This window comes from Alosa pseudoharengus, unplaced genomic scaffold (assembly GCF_046254945.1).
Source record: "Alosa pseudoharengus isolate Yale_2024_CS ecotype anadromous, Long Island Sound unplaced genomic scaffold, YU_APseudo_1.1 YU_APseudo_1.1_scf_17, whole genome shotgun sequence".
In the NCBI taxonomy this organism is placed as follows: domain Eukaryota; kingdom Metazoa; phylum Chordata; class Actinopteri; order Clupeiformes; family Clupeidae; genus Alosa; species Alosa pseudoharengus.
The window spans coordinates 34834351-34853623 of record NW_027468640.1 but is presented as its reverse complement, the minus strand read 5'-3'; the positions used below and the strand labels follow the sequence as shown (position 1 = coordinate 34853623).

Genomic DNA, 19273 nt, shown 5'->3' with positions numbered 1-19273 from the left:
ACAAATGAACAAGATTTTAGACCTGCGACCCGCCAGAGAACAGATGAGCAAAATGCCAGCGAATCGCCAGATATGCCCCCATTGGACCGACAGTGGTCCGCCAGCCTCTTGTTATCTGGGGCATTATAGCCTACGTCACGGCGCAGGATCAGTGGCAGGGACAGTAGGCCTACTAGACAGTTTAACCTGAGCAAGAGAAGGTCCGGGTGCAGGTGCAGGTGTGGAGCTTTTGCTGACTTCACGCGTCAGAGCGAAGTTTACAAATCGCCATCATGGCCCTCTCCCTCCTCGAGCGATTGCAAGTATGGTTTATGAGCGCGGTCATGGCAGTGTTGTATGCTTTATTCTGGTTGTTGAGTCCAAGACCGACCGCTGGATTATCTACCAAAGTTCCTCCAGTCACCAACCCGCTGCTGAAGCTGTCTGCGACGCAACTTGCAAAGAAAATTCGCCAAAGAGAGGTTTGCAGTTCAAAAAAAAAATCTCATGGAAAGAGAGGGAGCTCAGTGACTATTTAACCAAGGTTTAAGATTTGTAGTCTTAACTATGGCTGCGACCTTCCTTAACATGAGTGTGTGTCTGTTATGATAGCCTGGTATCTGAGTGTCTTAATCAGTTACCTATTTTCACTTTGAACTCAAGTTGACTGCTAAATTATTATCAGCTCAATCCCGATGTAAATGGAAAAGTATTTTCCAAGACTCAAACGCGCCTGTCCTAAGGAAAAAAGTAGCTTATTCGTTTGAAACTTAAACACGTGGGGAAACTGAACAGTCCAACCAACCAACCAGGCTAGCCAATTAAGCTACTTTGTTTACAATATTTTCAGGCTTCAACCAGTGCTGCTTTTCATTCAGATTAGACCTACATTTATTTATTTGAATGTTTTTCATGGTTGCGTCGACATTTCTTTTCCCTCTGCCTTGATTGATAAGTGAGGTGATTGAAATCAGAGGATGGTTCATTTTAAAATAAGCGCATTTAAACTAAAAAAAAAATCAATAATTATCGATATCGACTGATATGAAACACTTTTATCGTGATCCAGTTTTCAGCCCTATCACCCAGCCCTATGTGTTGGCAGCAGTAGTGTGTGTGTGTGCTATGTGTGTATTAGATAATGGTATCTTGACAGATTGTGTTATTTATATTGTGTGCAGGTGTCAAGTGTTGAAGTGGTCCAGGCCTACATAGACCGAATTCAGGAGGTTAACCCTCTACTCAATGCCTTGGTCAAGGACAGGTCAGGCCCATTCTTTTGTGTGTGTGTGTGTGTGTGTTGCAGCATATATGGTAGTGGAACAAGTTTATCACAACATCGCTTAACATCCACAGTCCAGGTAGCCAACTCTATCAGCTGTTACCCAATTCCAGGAACTGTCATTAAAGCATCTCTCTCTCTTTTTCAATTCAACCAAATGAGTCTAGGGTGTTTTCACATAGGCTATAGACATTTTTAAAAGAACCGAACTCAGTGGACTAAAAAGTTGACCAAAACAAAAAAAGTTCATTTTTCACATTGTACATTATTCAAATGAAAGAGGACTTGGATGTCTTTCTGGTGCACTTTGAGGACTCAGTTTTCTGTAAACAGTAACACTAAAACAAGTGGCTATATTATGATTTTTGGAGGAAAAGAGCAGGCAGTCTGCCGAGAGACCTACCCCAATAGGTGGCATTGGACCATTAAATCACACAATGACCCAAAACATACAGCCAAACAAGGCAAGAAATGGTTAACAGAGAACAATATCAACATTTTAGAGTGGCCCAGCCCGAGTCCAGACCTCAATCCGTCAAAAGAGTGAGCACAAGGCCAGAGTGATATATGCAAATAATCATTCCTGCCTTAAAACCAGATTGCTGCTAAAAAGGTGCGTCTTAGAATCATTGTGGAGATGTGGAGAGGCTTGGTAGGTATTATAAGAACCGTTTTGAGAGCTGTGAATGCAAATGTAGATGTATCCATTGATTATTTATTTTAAAAATGTATGAATAATATTGGACATGCCATTTTTCATAAACATGTTAAAAAAGATGAAAATGATTCTTTTTTTGATTCCATGTTTCTCCTACATTGTCTTACAACCTTTTGGCATGTGGCAGTGTCATTTTTAGTCACAACAGAACAATCAACATTAAATCAATATTTGCCAGGGATATTAATCATTTTGTTCCTAACTGTATATATTTATATTTGGAACCTTAAGACCTCTTTTCCAAAATGTATAAAGAGGAAAATGCTATGTTGTGCAAAATGCTATGTTGTGTTTCACCTGAGGGGGCGCTAAAATCTATTTTTTATTGTAAATGTTTATTTTGGTGTTCCCAAAACACCTGTAACTACATGGATTTATTCTGTGAATGGGACTTGGTACAATATTGGTACTTTACAAAATTTAAACACAAAAATGTTCCTGGGGTAGATTCTCTTTGCATTGAGAACACACCAACATTTTTGTAAATTAGTTTATTCACTGTCTCTGCCAGAGTTAAATAAGATGATACATACCCTTCTCATTTCTGTGGCAGTTCCAACTAGCCTATAGCACCCAAAAGTGATAAAAGAACTCCAACATTTACTTGTTGAACTTTCCCATTTACATGTTGTGACTTATATAGTTACAACATATAGGCTACAAATAAGCAATTTTGTGAGCATACGCAAACTTGGAACTATGTTCTCATTCAGGAAAACCACTGCTACTTTGGTAGAGTGATTTGCACACAGCACCTGAAAAGCTGCTGTAGCAGTGTTTTGCCTGAAAGAGAATGTAGTTCCAAGCTTGTATGCTTAGAAAATCGCTGTGTTGCATTTTACACTGAAATTTGTACACATTGTAATTATACTAGTCACAACATGTAAATAGAACAATGTTTAAGTGCTTTTGTCACTTTTGGGGATAGGCTAGATGGAACTGCCCACATCAATGAGCTATGCTAAGCTATGTTAACGGTGGGTGCTTCAGGCTAAGTTACTACACGCACTGAGATGAGAAGGGTACTGTATGTGTCCTCTTATCTCACTCTGGGGGAGACGGTGAATAAGCTAATTTCCCAAAATATTGGTGTGTTCCTTTACATAAAGATGACCCAAAGGAACATGGATTACAGCTACTGTAGCTTTATTTGTCTACACTAAGCACATCAAAACAAATGTGGTGAGTCCTCCACTAGCCCCTTTCAACTCCTCTCTCCATATACATATTAAACAGACCAAATGTGTTTAGATATAAGAATAAAAATATGGGCACAGCTACACAAAGCCCATCAAAACATATGTTGTCAATCATCCACTAGCTCCCTCAACTCCTGAAACAGTCCACACGAGCCAGCTATACTGTACCGCTGACCCTGCTAGTGCAAATATTAATGGACTATCAATGGGCACCACTATACGACAAATTTTTACATGTGACTGGATTTGTACCACCACTGTATGGCTAATTTTTATATGTGACTGGATTTTTAACCAGAGACACAGATAGGCAGACTCTCTCCCTCTTTCTCTCTCTCTCTCTCTCTCCCTCCCAGGTTCTCTGCTGCTCTGCAGGAGGCTGCTCAGGTAGACAGACTGATAGAGGAAGAGACTGAAGGAGGAGAGGAGGCCCTGGCTGAACGACTCCCTCTGCTCGGGGTCCCACTCTCCGTGAAGGAGTCTTTCGCCGTGCAGGGTACACACACACTCACACACACACACTCACTCACTCACATACAAACACACTAGCATACATTCACACACACAGATACACACTTAAATGTTTTATAATCACTCACTCTCTCTCACACACACACACACGTTCCATACATTATCCCTTACTTATTTTCACCTTTAGGTTTGCAAGCCAGGTTTGTTTTTGACAGGGGTGCTTGATTTCCATACGACATTTTAGTTTTGATGGTTTCATGCTCTCATGTGCCAGCAATGCACTGCACACCACACACTGGGGTTTTTTGTCCCATTTTGTCCTCAATTTTAGCGAATCCATATCCTACTTCAGATATTCAGGGTTGTAGCTTGTGTTTACTGCTAAAATTATATCTAACTAAGTTTAAAGGAGAATTCCGGTGTGATATTGACCTAAAGTGTATTGAAACATGATACCGAGTGTGAACGTATGTCTCATAGCCCATCTCGGCTTGTCCCCTGCACTCCAAAATCTGGCGCTAGTTAGCCGATGCTACCAACAGCTTTTTCAATTGTGGTGCTTCTGCATCGGGCTAGCCATGCAAATAAATAACTGTTTTACACCATTTACGAGGCTCAATGTATCTCCACACTTAATTGGTAGACTTCCGAGGGCCCTGACATTTAAAACGAGACATTGAGAACTTTGAAAAAGCACTGGTAGTTTACTTACAAGACGATTTATACAGACAGTATCTTCACGAAGTTTAGCATTTGCAGCCATCTTGAATTTAGTCACGATAAGTCGAGCTACGAGTAAGAATGAACAGGTATGATAAGGGATCAGATTCCAAAAATAATTCAGTGGAAATGCATGGATTCCAGTTGCTGCTACTGGAAGAAACTGGAATCCATGCATTTCCACTGAATTATTTTAGTAGCATCGGCTAACTAGCGCCAGATTTTGGAGTGCAGGGGACAAGCCGAGATGGGCTATGAGACATACGTTCACACTCGGTATCATGTTTCAATACACTTTAGGTCAATATCACACCGGAATTCTCCTTTAACATAAACATTGTGTATATTCTGTATGTCCATGACAGTGACTGACATACAAATAAAGTCTTTTGTTTGATGATGGTAAACGCACACCTTGTGAGGTGCTCACGGCAGTAGATAAAGACTTAAAATAAGAAGTGTTGTGGCACACTCAGAACTTCAATATGCAATTGTTTATTAGACCAACATTTTGGCTTGCGCTTTCATCAGGGTCACTTTTTCATACCAATATAGTGTAATGAGGCAACAGTATGTTCCATTTCAATAAAGTGACATGCTAAAGGGTATGTATCGTTTCTGCATCTAATTGTGCTCCTATGCTCCGCTATGCATTGCTTGAGCTGGTGTGTCGTTTTCCCAATATAAACTTTCCCACATGGACATGTGATTAGGTAAATCACTCCAGTGGTTGAACACGTTATGATGTCTTTTATTGGGATCTTTTTCCCTGACCTGGGATGTTTGAAGTCATGGCATTTATAAGTGCTGTTACATTGTGCGCATGAATAGTTCCCCGGCCGTATTGGAGCCAGTCGGCCTGTTTGAACGTCTTTGGTTGGGATTAGATCTGAATGGACCTCGTCCTTCAGATTTTTTGTTCTTGAATAGACTACCTGTGGGGGGGTCTGTGAATATACCACTTAGTTGTTGGTCAGTTTGGATGATCTGGCAATACTTCCGTAGAACAGGTTTAATTTCCTCTGTGCATTTTGAATACTGAGTAGCCTAATCAGTGCCGGCGCACGTCCTTCCCTTTTGTCGATTTCTGTTTTTTAACAGCTCAGTTCTATTTTTTCTTTCGAGTTTTGAGGAAGCATTTTTAATTTGTGCATCTTTGTAGCCTCTCTCTTTGAATTTCTTGGTCATAATTTGCATATTTCTCTCAAAATCATCAGATGTATCACATATACGTTTTGCCCGGCAGAACTGACTGTATGGCAAGCTATTCTTCAAAGGGTGGCAACTGTTTGCTTGTAGAAGGCTATTGTGGTCGGTACTTTTCCTGTATAGATTGGTGTGTAGACAGCCATTCACACAATTAGAAGATCCAATAAATTAATCTCTTGTTTGTCAAAGGTCATGGATACAAAGATACATTATACAAATAAAGTCTATCAAAATAAAGGTCCAATATTAGATCTGATAATGTAGCATTTTAAATGAGCGATTTCTTCTTTTTTAACACAAGCTCCGCGACTCAACCAGAATGGTTCCGGGACCCACTTTTGGGTCCCGACCCACCAGTTAAGAAACGCTGTACTAAAGAATGTTTGATTCAAGTTCAGCGTGTGTAAAAACTGCTGTACACGAGCTCCAGACAGGAGTAGAGTTATTGTGGTTTACTGAAGATTTTGATGGACAATGACAAGTTGAACAGGTTGTACAAACGGAGATGATTGCAGATGTGGTTTGTATTTCACAGACGCACATGCAATAACAAAAGTATTCCTCAGGAATCCAGAATTTGCTAGTTTCTTCAACAAAGGATTGCTGCCTTAGCCATTAAAAACAAACCCGCACCTGCGCAAGAGGTGCCATTTAAATAGAAGGCCGAGAGCGCAGACGGGGATTGCGGAGGTGGAGATGCTCGTTTGAGCAAGAGATTCTTTTCAGCCGCCCCTCAAATATGATCAGCATATTCAATGACAAAAAAAATCTATTCAGAGAAAGGAATATTATCATCTATATATGGCAAAGGAATCAGTGCGCTAACTGGTCTTATGTAGGTCTTTCCCTTAATCAGAACTTAATCAGTCCGGACACGGCCATCTTTACTGGGTTTGGGGTTATGTATTTTTCCAACTGGCCAAAATGCTCGGGGAAGCTGGCGATCCACCACTATCACCACTGCAGAGGGAGTCAGGTTAGGTGTGTCCCTTTGCCACTTCTGTCGGGTCTGGAGGGCAGGGAGGTAATTCTTTATGAAGCTGGACCAGAATTGGTCCGCGAGAATCTGGCTATGATGCCAGCGTCTGTTTGGATGTAACTCAGAGTCAGTGTACATGACCTGGGGCAAAGCTGCTTCCCGCCGCCCCATAAGGAGTAGATTTGGAGTGACAGGGTCAGCATCAGCCAACTCTGAGGATGCATATCCGAGAGGCTTGGAGTTCAGGATTTCTTCCACCTCCACCAGAACTGTTCTCAGCACCTCTTCCGTCACAGTATGACTCCCAAGGACACTGGACTGACCAATCGGAAGCCAGGCTACAGGACGCCCTTAGCAACGTTGACTGGGAGATGTTCAAGACGAACTCTGCTGACATCAATGAGTTTACGGAAGTATCATTGAGTTACATCAATATGCTAACTGATTCCATCATCCCAACTGTAAAGATCCGAAGCTTCCCTAACCAGAAGCCATGGGTGGATAGAGAAGTGAGAACGACATTAAAGACACGCACCATGACTTATAATGCTGGGCTTATTTCAGGGGATATGATTTGTATGATATTACAAAGCAGCATCGTATACGATGAGCCAGAGAGAATCCAGTATTGGTGGCGAAGGCTGGCGAACACTCTCTCTGGTCCAGGATGGAGAAGTTTTTGGTCAAAATCTTTAACTCATTGAATGCCAAGCTGTTTTCGGGAGCTTTGTCCTAGAGTGCCAGCAATCTAGACCATTGTTGATGATTTTTGTACAGCCACAGCATATTCTGTGTTATAGCTATGAACACATACAATGGCTCGTTTAAAAGGTGAGACTTTAAGCTCTCGGTGGGTGCAAACCGTGTATTTCTACACGCCTCTGTTCCTGAGAAATCCCAAGCTAAACAGTGGCTAGTTTTCATCAAAATCGCAGTTTTTTTCTAGAAATGGAGATATAACGTCTTTCATGAAATATGAAGTGTTGCCTGTTACTTACTTGTGTAAACTTTCCGGGAAGTGATCAGCGAGACTGCCACCTAGTGATAGACCCACGAAAATGGCCTGGTTTTGACCTGACGTGCATGCGTCATTGATTCGACCCAAAGCGGCAACCGAGTTATGATAAAATGTCCAGATAAAATATCCAGATTGTGCGTTTTAATGAGTTTTCGATCGTCATATATTTCATTTCCATTAATCACAGAGTTCCCAAAATCACATATAAGGTGTGTTAGAGTGTCTAGTTTCGTAATTTAAAAAAAGCTAAAAACGTAATATTACGTTTTTGGCACTCAACGCATGGGAAGGAAAAACGTAATATTACGTTTTTGGCACTCAATGAGTTAATGAGAAAGGTTGTGATGTAGTGTTTTGGATCCAACACTATCGGATGTGCTTCTGTTAGAGTCAGGTCCTGACTCTGACTAAGTCTTCCCCCTACTCTGATTACTTCCCCTATCGGGTCAAATTCAGGGGCCAGAGTGATGAGCCTGCTGGACTGTGGGATTGCTTTACCAGCCTTCAATAAACTGTATTCCTCGGGAAAAGAGTCAAGTTGGGCTTTCTGCAGGAGGAGGAGTTCGATCTTGGGGCGCTCAGGGGGATCGGCTGTCGAGTTCTGAAATACGGCATGCAAGATAGAATCTACTAGTATTTAAGTATATATACTCTTTTGATCCCGTGAGGGAAATTTGGTCTCTGCATTTATCCCAATCCATGAATTAGTGAAACACACTCAGCACACAGTGAACACACAGTGAGGTGAAGCACACACTAATCCCGGCGCAGTGAGCTGCCTGCTACAACAGCGGCGCTTGGGGAGCAGTGAGGGGTTAGGTGCCTTGCTCAAGGGCACTTCAGCCATTCCTACTGGTCGGGGTTCGAACCGGCAACCCTCCGGTTACAAGTCCAAAGCACTAACCAGTAGGCCACGGCTGTCCCTTCTACTAACTCCTGCCATGAGCGGTGGTGACTGTCATCTGGGGTTACGCCATCAGCATCAGCTTGAATGATGCCACAGAACACAGACCTAATTATTTAGTGGAGGCCTCATGTGAAGGATTGGAGGAAAACTTTGGCCATTGGTCAGGAGGCAAGTGCAAAAAAGGGGGGCCTTGGTTCCACCGACATGGACTGGCTATCGTGTTTAAGGTCATCCCTCGGGTAATGTCATCGGCTGGGTTACTTGCTGAATTGACATATCTCCAGTCACTAGGATCACTATTCTCCAGGATCTCTGTTACTTGGTTTGCCACAAACACCTTGTACTGGCAATTTTCGGAGCAGAGCCAGGTAAGAATTAACCTGACTCCGCCAGATGGATTTGCTCCGCATATCCATCTGGGAACTTTTCATTGAAGAACTTTTGGGAAGGGGCGGACATACTGGTTAGCTGATTGGATAAACCATCTGTCTATCACCACCTTTGTTGGTTATCGACGGGCCAAATCAACCAATTAGATGAACAAAGTATTCTTCTAATGCCGTTTAACATACAATTAAGTTAGGTAACGTGACAAACGTTAAGATGTTTTAACTTACCATTTATGAACCTAATCAACGACAATTCCCATCAAGTTTTCACGGTAGGCCCTACACTTCTGAAGATAGTATATTCCTCCATTATGAACTGGAATCAGCCGTGGAGGATGTCTGTGTCGTTCATTCCTCCCAGCTGCATGGCTGAGACACATAGCTTCACAGTTTACCCAGGAATACTTTCTAATTTGAATAAAACTTGCGCGATAGCTATGCTCATCTCTGTGGATGCCGTCATGTTGTTCGTTGCGTCACACCTCAACCCGCCTCAAAGCCAACGCTGATTGGACGTTCGTTTGGTGAACTGCTCCAAATTTTCTTTAACGGAAAGTATCCAGACTGATCTGCGAGTGAAACCCTGAAGCTCGCGAGATCAGGATGGTCTCACGAGGCTAGGTAAGAATAGTAGTGGAATCAGACCACAAAACAGTCTGGTGAACAGGGAGGGACAGTTCTGTTTGTAGGAGCTTTGCTAATTGCACCCCAGACAAAGCGGCACAAAGCTCAAGCTGAGGGACAGAGGGCTGACGTTAAGGTGTAACTCGGGATCTTGCCATAACAAACGACATGTCCACTGGCGCGTCTGGGTCCGGACTTATTTTCCCGATAATGACCGGCGTTCCATACATTAGCCTATCCCTTACATGACACAGTTTGCTCCATAACAACACACATCTTCTGTCTGTTTTTCCTATTACAGACAGGCCCAAGACTCTTCCTTGTGACTAGGGCTGGGACAACGCGTCGACGCAATCGATGACGTCGACGCAAAATATGCGCGTCGATTCGTCAAGCATAACGTGTGCTGCTTAATATTTTTATCAAAACCGGCCAGCACACATTGATGTTGTACTATTTAAATTAAAGATAAGATAAAATAACTTCATTGAGCTGCACTTTTTACTCACACAGTCTTTCCTCGCCCCGCCCGCTCTCTCTCGTAACGAGCCGCTGCTCCTCCTCTGCATGTGCATTTAACAAGATATTCACGATTGTTGAAGGATTGTTGTTGCCACATAGAAGCACTGCATAGAACACAGTGGGCTAAATTGCTATTAAATCCGCTTAGCATCGTGACCATGCAGCGCAAATTTGTTCAAAACTGCTGCATTAAAGTTAAAGTAAACTCTGCTAAGGTCTTATCACAACATAGTACATTGAGGAGACTAAGCTAAGTTAAGTTACAGTATGCAATCAAGCAGTATCTCAAAGCTAATGTTAGAATACTTTTTGGATGTCAAGTTTAGCATGCTTACTTACAGCTGCTTGTATTTCGTTACTCATGCAGGGCTCATTTTATTTTATTTTGAATGTTTGCAAAATCCCGATGTAAATGGAAAGGTGTTTTCCAAGACTCAAGGAAGTACGAACCGTTATTTGAACTAACTACGTTATGAATTGCATAAACACATCAGCAGCCTTTTAACTGTGTTAATGTTAATTGCAAGACGTCTTAAAGTGACAGGCACTCAATTAGACCTATACACTACTGAACTTTATTGAATGCTACCTCTGACTAAGAATGCATTACTTTGCACTAGTCTTTTATTTTGGAATCGTAAGAGCAATAAACATATATTGCAATGTTAAAGAATTCATGTTTAATTCATTCAGATATGTAAATAAACATGTATAAGTTGCTATTAGCCAATTAATGAGGAGATAATCGATAATCGAATCGAAATTGAATCGGACTGAAAAAATGAATCGATAGATTAATCGATGCATCGAAAAAATAATCGCTAGATTAATCGTTTAAAAAAGGATCGTTTATCCCAGCCCTACTTGTGACATTTTCGTTATTATTATTGCCTGAATTTGGCAAGCAGCACTTAGAGCAGAAAGTAACTACTCCTCTGTTCAATTCTATTTTATGTTTTATGCTTTCATAGAAGCACGCACACACACACACACACACACACACACACACACACACACACACACACACTTAAAGACCGTTGAATATGTTTGTAAATGTCTTTATTTGATGTTGAATCTTAATCATGGGTTTACTGTAATTAGAGGCGTTCCCATGATAAATTCCAGGTCAAGAATCAGGTGGTCAAGGCCCCATTCAGCTGGGAAATTATAACTGGAGCCAGGGCCACAACAACAACTACACTTGAGTCAAACATGCAGCAATATTCATAATATTTTCTCAATATTAGCTCAGTTTATGCAATTTAAGGACATTTAAAGGGACACCAGGCAAGCCTGATGCTTTTTCTCTACGAAGCTCCCCCTAGCGTTTGTAGGTGGCGATATGTGTGCGAGCCCTCGCTCGGTCTGAAGCTCTTTTCCTTTTCTTTGCATCTTCCGTCAGGGGTTTTTGCTGCTTCTTCGCCGGCTCTGCCATTTATACACACATTTGCAACAATCGCTAGCGTTTCGTTAGCCTGCCTCTGTGCTGGGGATGCAGGATGTAAACTGATCCTGCTTCTCGCGATGTCTGAGACTTTGTGAGACTGAAGGTCGGCGGGTATGATACACCGAACTTGCAAGCGGGATATTCTTCCTACAGGCAGTAGGGACAGACGAGAGAGTCTTCATTCGCCCTGTAATGAGTCATTTAACCATATACCGACTTACGAAGATGGTTAATTAACACGAAACGTTGCCTGGTGTCCCTTTAATAACAATGGCAGATGACTAAAGTTTCTGTTCTTAGCAAAACATCAAAAGTTTCTGGTTTTTGTTTTTGTTCCGTGAACCGGTTCAAGGCCTTGCACATGTTAGTCACTGTGTATCCTGCAGTGCACTTTACCTCCACGGTACCCCTCCTCTCTTAGGAATGCCACACTCCACTGGCCTGGTCTCCAGGGCAAAGGTGTTGGCCAGTGTGGATGCGCCAGTTGTGAGCTACCTGAAGCGGGCAGGGGCCATTCCCCTGGGGGTCACCAACACCCCGGAGCTGTGTATGTGGAGTGAGAGCCACAACCGCCTTTACGGACTCACCAGAAACCCCTATAGCCTGGACCGCACAGCTGGAGGGAGCTCAGGTGAGTGTGCGCACACACACACACAAACAATATGTAGCACTGGTAGTTCCTTCAGGAAATAGCCTACGTCTCTAGTTAAGATATTGTAGGGTCTAATATAGACAATATACGGTATATATAGTACACTCCTATTAACATGACACTTTTGTAATACTGAGATTTTTCACTCTCTCTCTCAGGAGGGGAGGGTAGTCTGATGGGCGGAGGGGCCTCTGTGTTTGGAGTGGGCTCAGACATCGGCGGCAGCATCCGTCTGCCCTGCTACTTCAACGGCATCTTTGGCCACAAGGGCACCCCACGTGCGTATTTATATGTTCTTAATCGTTCTATAACATATACCTGTACTTATGCTGTGTGCAAATAGTCATACATTACAGGCACGACTAAGTTTTGTACAGGGCATGATTCTTTCCAAACTGGACTATTGCAATTCATTGTTAACTGGCCTGTAGTGAGACCATTACAGTTGATTCAGAATGCTGCAGCATGCCTGGTCTTTTAATCAGAGGACACATGTAACTCCTAGTAACTCTCCTTTGGCTTCCTATAGCAGCCACAATTAAATTATAATCCCTCACTCTGGCCTATTGGACACTTACTGGATCTGCTGCCTGCTATTCAAATTCCATCAGTGCTACATCCCCAATCCATTGCTGTCCTCAGATGAGTGTCTGCTGTGTCGACCAGCCATTAACGCTAAAAGCTGACATTCAAGTGTGTGTGTGTTTGTGTGTTTATTTCCATTTCACCACACAGACGTTGTGAGTAATGAGGGCCAACTACCCCCTTGCTCTGGTCGGCAGGAGGACTTCCTGAGCACTGGACCCATGTGCCGCTACGCTGAAGACCTGCTGCCCATCCTGAAGATCATGGCAGGACCCAATGCTCACAAGTACACACACACACACACATACACAAATATTCAGAACACTCAACAGAACTTCATTATTCACCCTCTTACCTCCCAAACTCCACACATGCTTAGTTTGTGTGTGTGTGTGTGTTCAACACATTGCATTTATATAGCGCTTTTCTAGATACTCAAAGCGCTCCACAGTGAAGGGGGAACCTCACTAACCACCACCAATATGTAGCGGGTGATGCACGGCAGCCATTATGCACCAGAACGCTCACCACACACCAGCTTGAGGTGGAGAGTGAGGGAGTGAATGAATGAGCCAGTTACACGGGGGGATGATTAGGGGGAATTTAGTAGCCATGACACCGGGGAACCCCCAATCTTTGCGATAAGTGCCATGGGATCTTTAATGGCCACAGTGAGTCAGGACCTCGTTTTAATATCTCATCTGAAGGACAGCATCTCTTGCAGTACAGTGGCCCCATTACTCAATTGGGGCATTGGGATCGATTTTCATGTACGTTGTGTGTTCTCAGGCTTTCCTTATCTGAACCTGTGGACTTGAAGAAGCTGCGTTTCTTTTCTGTTCCTCATGATGGTGGATCCCCATACACTTCTCCTGTGGACAAACAGCTCATACAAGCTCAGAGACAGGTCAAAGACATACACACATGTACACTCACACAAACAAACTCCCACAATCACACACGCGCACACACACAACCATACACATGCATACTGTACATACATATGCACTTACGGTAACTACATTCACAAACCCTTGTGTATCCTTACCTCAGAGTGGCTCACAGTCAACAAATAATTATACACTAAAAATAACACTTGAAGACCACATGAATAATACAGTTCAGTTCTGTACTGTAATGACAATGGAGGGAAGTTCGTTCACATTAAGGAAGTGGCATACTCAAAAGAGTATATACTCCTCTGTGCACATTTACGCGCGTTGAAGACATGCATAATTGATGCGCGGCCACATATGTTAGAAGGCACACGATACCCCCGAATGCTGCGTTAATGATGCAATTCCTTTGTTGTGAGTTAATTTTCCTTTCTCGTCATCATTGTCTTAGCTACCCTTAGTGGACACATAGCAGTCTACTGTCACAAAGTGGGATAAAAAGATTTATTTACGTATTATTTCAGTTTATTCTGTGCTATATTCTGTTATTCTGAGTGATGGAGGACATTTCCTACCAGAGTTAGACAAGAAAATAAATAAAAACATGACTTGGGTAAGTTATACTATTCTGTGGCAAAAAGGATGTCAGAAATGTAGATGGCTAGACTGCAGCAAAATTGTTTGGAAAGCAACTGCATTTTTTAATCCTTTAAACCCTGCCAACCAGTGTGTGTGTGTGTTTGTGTGTGTTATTATAGGTTGTGGAGCGCCTAGAGGCAGACCTTGGGGTCAAAGTTCAGGAGTTGCGTCTGCCAGAGCTGAAGTATGGCTACCAAATCTGGGAGACCTTCATGGGCCTACCTGACAAAGATGGCAAGGTGAGGGAGAGTGTAAGGCCATCAGTAGTTGGCTAGGATCACACAGTCCACTCCAGGCTACTGGAAGGCACTGCAAAGAACTCATACAAACAGCATAATGTGCTTTTTAACATCACAGTAATCAGCCCGGCCTCAACAGCTACAGCCCAAAACGAGTGTGTTTTTGACGTTGACTGAGTGTGTTTTCTTCAGCCCCCACAACCCTTTGCAGAGCTGATGGGTGAGGGGGGGTCGACTGTTTGGCCTCCATGGGAGCTTGTCAAGTGGATGCTGGGAAGATCCTCTCACACTATGGCATCAATAGGTAATGACACACAGTCACGCATAGCTGCTAGCATAAGTATAGCTTATAGCTGTAACAGATTATGGGCCCTATCTTGGCGATCTAATTCTACACACACGCACATGCACGCACACACCAAGTACAATCCAGTAGATCCATCCACACACGACATACACTAGAGGTGGATTTTGTTGTTCGTTCTCATGACACAGTTTGTGTCGTTCAGTTCGCCAAGATGATTCGTTCTGAATCGTTCGTTCGTTCAATCGCATTTCCGGTAGCCTACAACGTAGTTCAGCGGTGAATCATGGAATGCAGGTTCTTAGTTCCTCGTTTGTGCAAACGGTCAACACAACACTGTAATTGTAGCGGCAAATATATCGTAACACCCCCAATTATCACCACTTTTGTTCAGAAATTCTTAAACAACAATGTTTTTTAACACTTCAAAATAACATTTGCTAAATGAACCTTACATTTTTCAGTAGCCATAGGTGTGTAGATTTGAACAAAATCTGGTTTGGTTCTTAAAGGAGAATTCCGGTGTGATATTGACCTAAAGTGTGTTGAAACATGATACCGAGTGTGAACGTATGTCTCATAGCCCATCTCGGCTTGTCCCCTGCACTCCAAAATCTGGCGCTAGTTAGCCGATGCTACCAACAGCTTTTTCAATGGTGGTGCTCCAGTTGCTGCTACTGGAGGAAACTGTAATCCATGCATTTCCACAGAATTATTTTTGGAATCTGATCCCTTATCATACCTGTTCATTCTTACTCGTCGCTCGACTTATCGTGACTAAATTTAAGATGGCTGCAAACGCTTAACTTCGTGAAGATACTGTCTGTATAAATCGTCTTGTAAGTAAACTACCAGTGCTTTTTCAAAGTTCTCAATGTCTCGTTTTAAATGTCAGGGCCCTCGGAAGTCTACCAATGAAGTGTGGAATGATGGGAAGCATGGAATGATGGGATGTAATGTGAAACAATGTTAAATGGCCTATTTTCAAAGCAGTTATTGTCTGCTCACACACACCTACAACCTTAGGTTATACTCATCAGAGCCGGACAGTAATAGAGTACATTTACTTGAGTACAACTCTGAGGGATCTGTACTTTACTCGAGTATCATTTTTGGGGAGTACTCATGACTTTACTCAAGTACATTTGAGAGGCAAATATTGTACTCTTTACTCCACTACATTTCTATCCATAACCGTGAGTACCCGTTACTACTTCTAAAATCTCGGAAACCCTCAATTTGTTGTTTTCCTCTCAAATGTGATTGGATTGTGCAGGTGCCACTGATTGGGACAGCCTAGTATCAGCAATCACCTTCAGCTTTCCGCCAAAGTCAACTCCATGGTCAGATTTAGATAAGAGACAAAACCATGGATGAAACAATGTATGAAGACTCAGCAGGTCCATCCCAGGAATGTGCCAACCTGTGGCCCCACCTCGCCAGACTATTTCAATTTTCTGAACAAGTTAATGATAGTTTTCGCTTCAAGTGTTTCAATTACAAAATAGTATTTTGTATTTGAAATACGTATTTTAAATACATGTATTAGAAATACTGCCCATCCCTGGCAACATGGTAAAAAGATGAAAATGACTTGATGTTACTTTCAATTCCTTTTACATTCTCCAAGGTATTAACATTAAACATTTTCAAACTCCATGTAGGACGATTCTGTACATAAATGTAAGCACTGTGGCAGTAGTAATGCAATATTTAGAAAATGTAGGCTACTCTTGATACTCAAGTACTTTAAAAAACAAGTACTTCAGTACTTTTACTTAAGTAGACATCTGACTGTTGTACTTTTACTTGTACTTGAGTAAAATTTAGCAAAGGGTATCTGTACTTTTACTCAAGTAATGAAGCTGTATACTCTGTCCGCCTCTGCTTTAAACACCGTTGTATTATATAGCATTTTAAGCACCACCAGTTTGGGAAAAGCCTGCGCTGCACAAGTGCTGACCTACCGAAATAAGTTCTAATGCGCAACCGAAGGTTTGGGGTTGTCACGCACAATGCAGAAGGTTACTTTTCAGCTGATAAGGTGTTCCAGAGAGAAGTTGCATGTTCCGTCGCAGACAAATGAATCCATAACACCATGGACATCAATTCCGATGTAAAAATACTGTGCAAATCTACGTTAGGCTATTTGGACGTTTCTTTATCTGGTAAGTGAAATCTGCGTTTTCCTCTCGAGTTAAACGTGTTCTTGCTTGTGCCAGGGCTATATATAGGCTACTGTATGTAGGCCTATTGGTGTTGTGGCGTGGCTATGTTGTAAGAATGAGAAATTGATATAACAATGCTTTTGCGCAATAGGCGAAAACGAGCAGAGATAAAATAAACAACAATGCGCTTTTACTGTAGTGGAGCTCACAAGATGGAAACGAAAGAGAAAAGATGCCCATTTAAATTGTAGCCTAATGCACTCTTGTGTGTTTAGCATAAATCCGAAATAAGGAGGAATGTGAGGAGGCTCCTATTAACTGTAAAGAATGCATCTGCAATCTAAACATAGAAATACAGCTAAGGTCGGGAGACGTTAGATCAGAAGCAGCAAATGGGCATCTGTCATCTTGTCTTCAGTCATTCATTCAAGATCAACAGAGTAACGCAAGTAACAAACTCTTTGAAATTTCAGTAATTGTAATTGCGTTACTTGATTTACAAAAATACTTAGTTACATGCTCGTTACCACTAAAAGTAGTGGAATTACAGTAACGCGTTACTTTGTAACGCATTACTCCCAACAACTGATCCTAAGTAAAGGTTTTTGAAAGGAACTTCAGCTTCAGACTTTCTCATGTCATTGCCACACACTCAAGTGGGGGCAGAATTGGAATGTGTCAGAGTGACGATGCATTGGTTGATTTGGTTAAAAAGTCACAGGTTAGGTTATTATTGTATTGATGCTACTTATAAATAATGAGCTGTAAAGCGACTCAGACTTTTTACAAAAAATGTTTTAAAGGATATCGACTAATTATCGTTATCGTCAAAATCACAAAAAATATCGAGATATTATTTTTTGTCCATATCGCCCACCCCTAGTTCATTATAGGGCTGTCAATCAATTAAAAAAAAGGAAATAAATTCAAAAGTGCTTCGGGAAGAAGTTTTTTTTATCACATACATTGCAGAGGAATTTATTTTAATCAACACTTGCAGACACAACACAAGCAGACAGCATTGATTGTGTAATAACGTGCATGCATGTGTGTGTGTGTGCATGTGTGTCTTTGTCCAAGGCCTGGCTCTCTCAGAGATGGCTCACTTTGGCAAGCCGTCGCAGTTCTTTTTGCAGCAGAAGGAGGCGCTAGAGAGGCATCTGGAGGAGCTGCTGGGCTCTGACGGGGTGCTACTATACCCCCCTTATCCCCACCTGGCCCCTAAACACCACCACCAACTCTTCAGACCCTTCAACTTTTCCTACACTGGTAATTCTGACACTTTGTCCCATACTTGTATTGTATGTTGTCCAATATCTCCTTATCCACCTCCTCCTTATCCACCACCTCTCTGCTGCAGGCATTTTCAACGTCCTGGGTTTGCCGATTACCCAGTGTCCTCTTGGGCTGAGCCGAGAGGGGCTGCCGCTGGGCATGCAGGTGATTTCCTGGAAACTGCAGGACCGCCTGACATTGGCCACCGCCTTGTACCTGGAGAAGGCTTTTGGGGGGTGGAGGGACCCAGGGGAATCCTGACAGATATGGGCCATTCTGCAACTACGGGAATTTTTAAGTCCCCAGGATGAAAATGAACATAAATTTCAAAATTTTTACTGAAATGTTTTTGAAATGTATGTGGATTGGTATGGTACACTATGCAAAAAATAATAATCCCCAAAAAATTTGATTTAATAACATTTCCAAGTCATTTAATATGTCAAAACACCCCTTTTGGGTGTGTCCCTGGACTATAAAATCCAAGATTAAACATTTTAAAAGGGCTTATTCAATGAATAAAAAATATTTAAAAAATGTATTCTATTTAAGAAAAATATTCTTTTAATCACACTTTTTTGCCTTTCAACATTATTTATAGGATTTTAAAATTAAAATGCACCTGTCCCTAACTTTTGAGTCTTTACCGCAACACTTATGAAATGCCATAGAAAAACATATTTCCTCAAGCCAAACAAATCTAGTTTCCATGGAAACAGAAGACTTCAGGAGACCACATTGGGCACATGGTTTGACTTTCCACAATCTGTGTCCCAAAATTTGGAGAAATCAAGGTAAAGATCATAACTCCCTATGAATCTGAAAAGAAGACAGTTGAAAGTAAGTAAAAGAGACCAGAGGGCAAAATAGAAAGTAGTTGAGCTACAAACACACCACTTGACTCCCCAGAGCTGGCCGTGGCTATCTTGGCTGAGAATTCTCACCAAGATCCTAATGGTAGGCCTACCTCACCAAATGTGGTTGGACAATCTGTTCAGAAGAGAGGGCGCAGAAAAGTGAAAAATAGACAAACAAAAACATACAGAGAGCT

The 19273-nt window shown here is 42.1% G+C and overlaps 1 protein-coding gene across 1 annotated transcript; it reads left to right on the top strand.

The window, feature by feature from the left end:
* Nucleotides 1-232: 232 nt before the first annotated feature.
* LOC143127717 (fatty-acid amide hydrolase 2-A-like) lies at nucleotides 233-18483 on the top strand. The gene is made up of 11 exons (XM_076289379.1): nucleotides 233-461; nucleotides 1161-1243; nucleotides 3535-3674; nucleotides 11886-12095; nucleotides 12275-12394; nucleotides 12852-12987; nucleotides 13491-13608; nucleotides 14356-14475; nucleotides 14668-14779; nucleotides 18028-18216; nucleotides 18308-18483. The coding sequence occupies exons 1-11, from the start codon at nucleotides 273-275 to the stop codon at nucleotides 18481-18483; spliced, it is 1593 nt and encodes a 530-aa protein (XP_076145494.1). The 5' UTR covers nucleotides 233-272.
* Nucleotides 18484-19273: the final 790 nt, after the last annotated feature.